This window comes from Suricata suricatta, chromosome 6, assembly GCF_006229205.1.
Source record: "Suricata suricatta isolate VVHF042 chromosome 6, meerkat_22Aug2017_6uvM2_HiC, whole genome shotgun sequence".
NCBI lineage: Eukaryota > Metazoa > Chordata > Mammalia > Carnivora > Herpestidae > Suricata > Suricata suricatta.
The window spans coordinates 3,334,173-3,335,028 of NC_043705.1; the positions used below are offsets into that span (position 1 = coordinate 3,334,173).

General features: G+C 40.1%; 1 protein-coding gene across 1 annotated transcript in view; it reads left to right on the top strand.

Moving 5' to 3' along the window:
• The window catches only part of LOC115294094 (olfactory receptor 14A16-like), a 15,041-nt gene extending 14,403 nt beyond the window's left edge, over nucleotides 1–638 (top strand). The window contains 1 exon segment of the mRNA XM_029941793.1: nucleotides 1–638. Within this exon segment, the coding sequence (XP_029797653.1) occupies nucleotides 1–638 (638 nt within the window).
• The last annotated feature ends 218 nt before the right edge of the window (nucleotides 639–856 follow it).

Sequence of the window (856 nt, forward strand, 5' to 3'; positions counted from 1 at the left end):
TACTAATGTCTGGGTCAGAAATTGGCATTCTCACTGCAATGTCCTATGACCGCTATATTGCCATCTGTCGTCCTCTGCATTACGAGGGTGTTATGACCAAAGGGGTCTGTTACCAGCTGATGACTATCTCCTGGCTCAATGGAGGGCTCTTAGGAATCTTGTACTCATCTGGGACATTCTCTTTAAACTTTTGCGGGTCCACGGAGATCCATCACCTCTTCTGTGATGTGCCTGCCCTACTAAAGCTCAGTTGTTCTAAGCAACACACAATTATTAATGTCAGTGTAGCCATTGGGGTCTTTTATGCATTTTCATGTTTAGTTTGCATTATGGTCTCTTATGTATATATTTTTTCCACTGTGTTAAAGATCCCAACCACACAGAAGCAGTCCAAAGCCTTTTCGACCTGCTTGCCTCACCTCATTGTGGTGAGTACATTCCTTCTAACAGGTGCTATTGCTTACTTAAAGCCAGTTTCTGATGAGTCTTCTTCTCTGGACTTGTTTGTGTCTGTATTCTATTCTGTGGTACCTCCAACTTTGAACCCTCTTATCTACTGTTTAAGAAGCAAAGATATTAAATCAGCCCTAGGTAAAATCCTATGGAAGGTTAAAAGGAGTGGAATAATGGAAAGATGACTAAAGTTGAAGTTTGGAAGTAGGAATTTTTGTTGTTGTTCCACAACTAACTAGCTGTTTGGAATTATTTGTATTAGGGACTTACATATTATGGAGTTTTGTTAGTAATGATCTCAGGTTGTCAGGTTTTTTTAAATGTTTTAATGTTTATTTTTGAGAGAGAGAGAGAGAGAGAAACAGAGTGTGAGCAGGGAAGGGGCAGAGATAGAGGAGACATG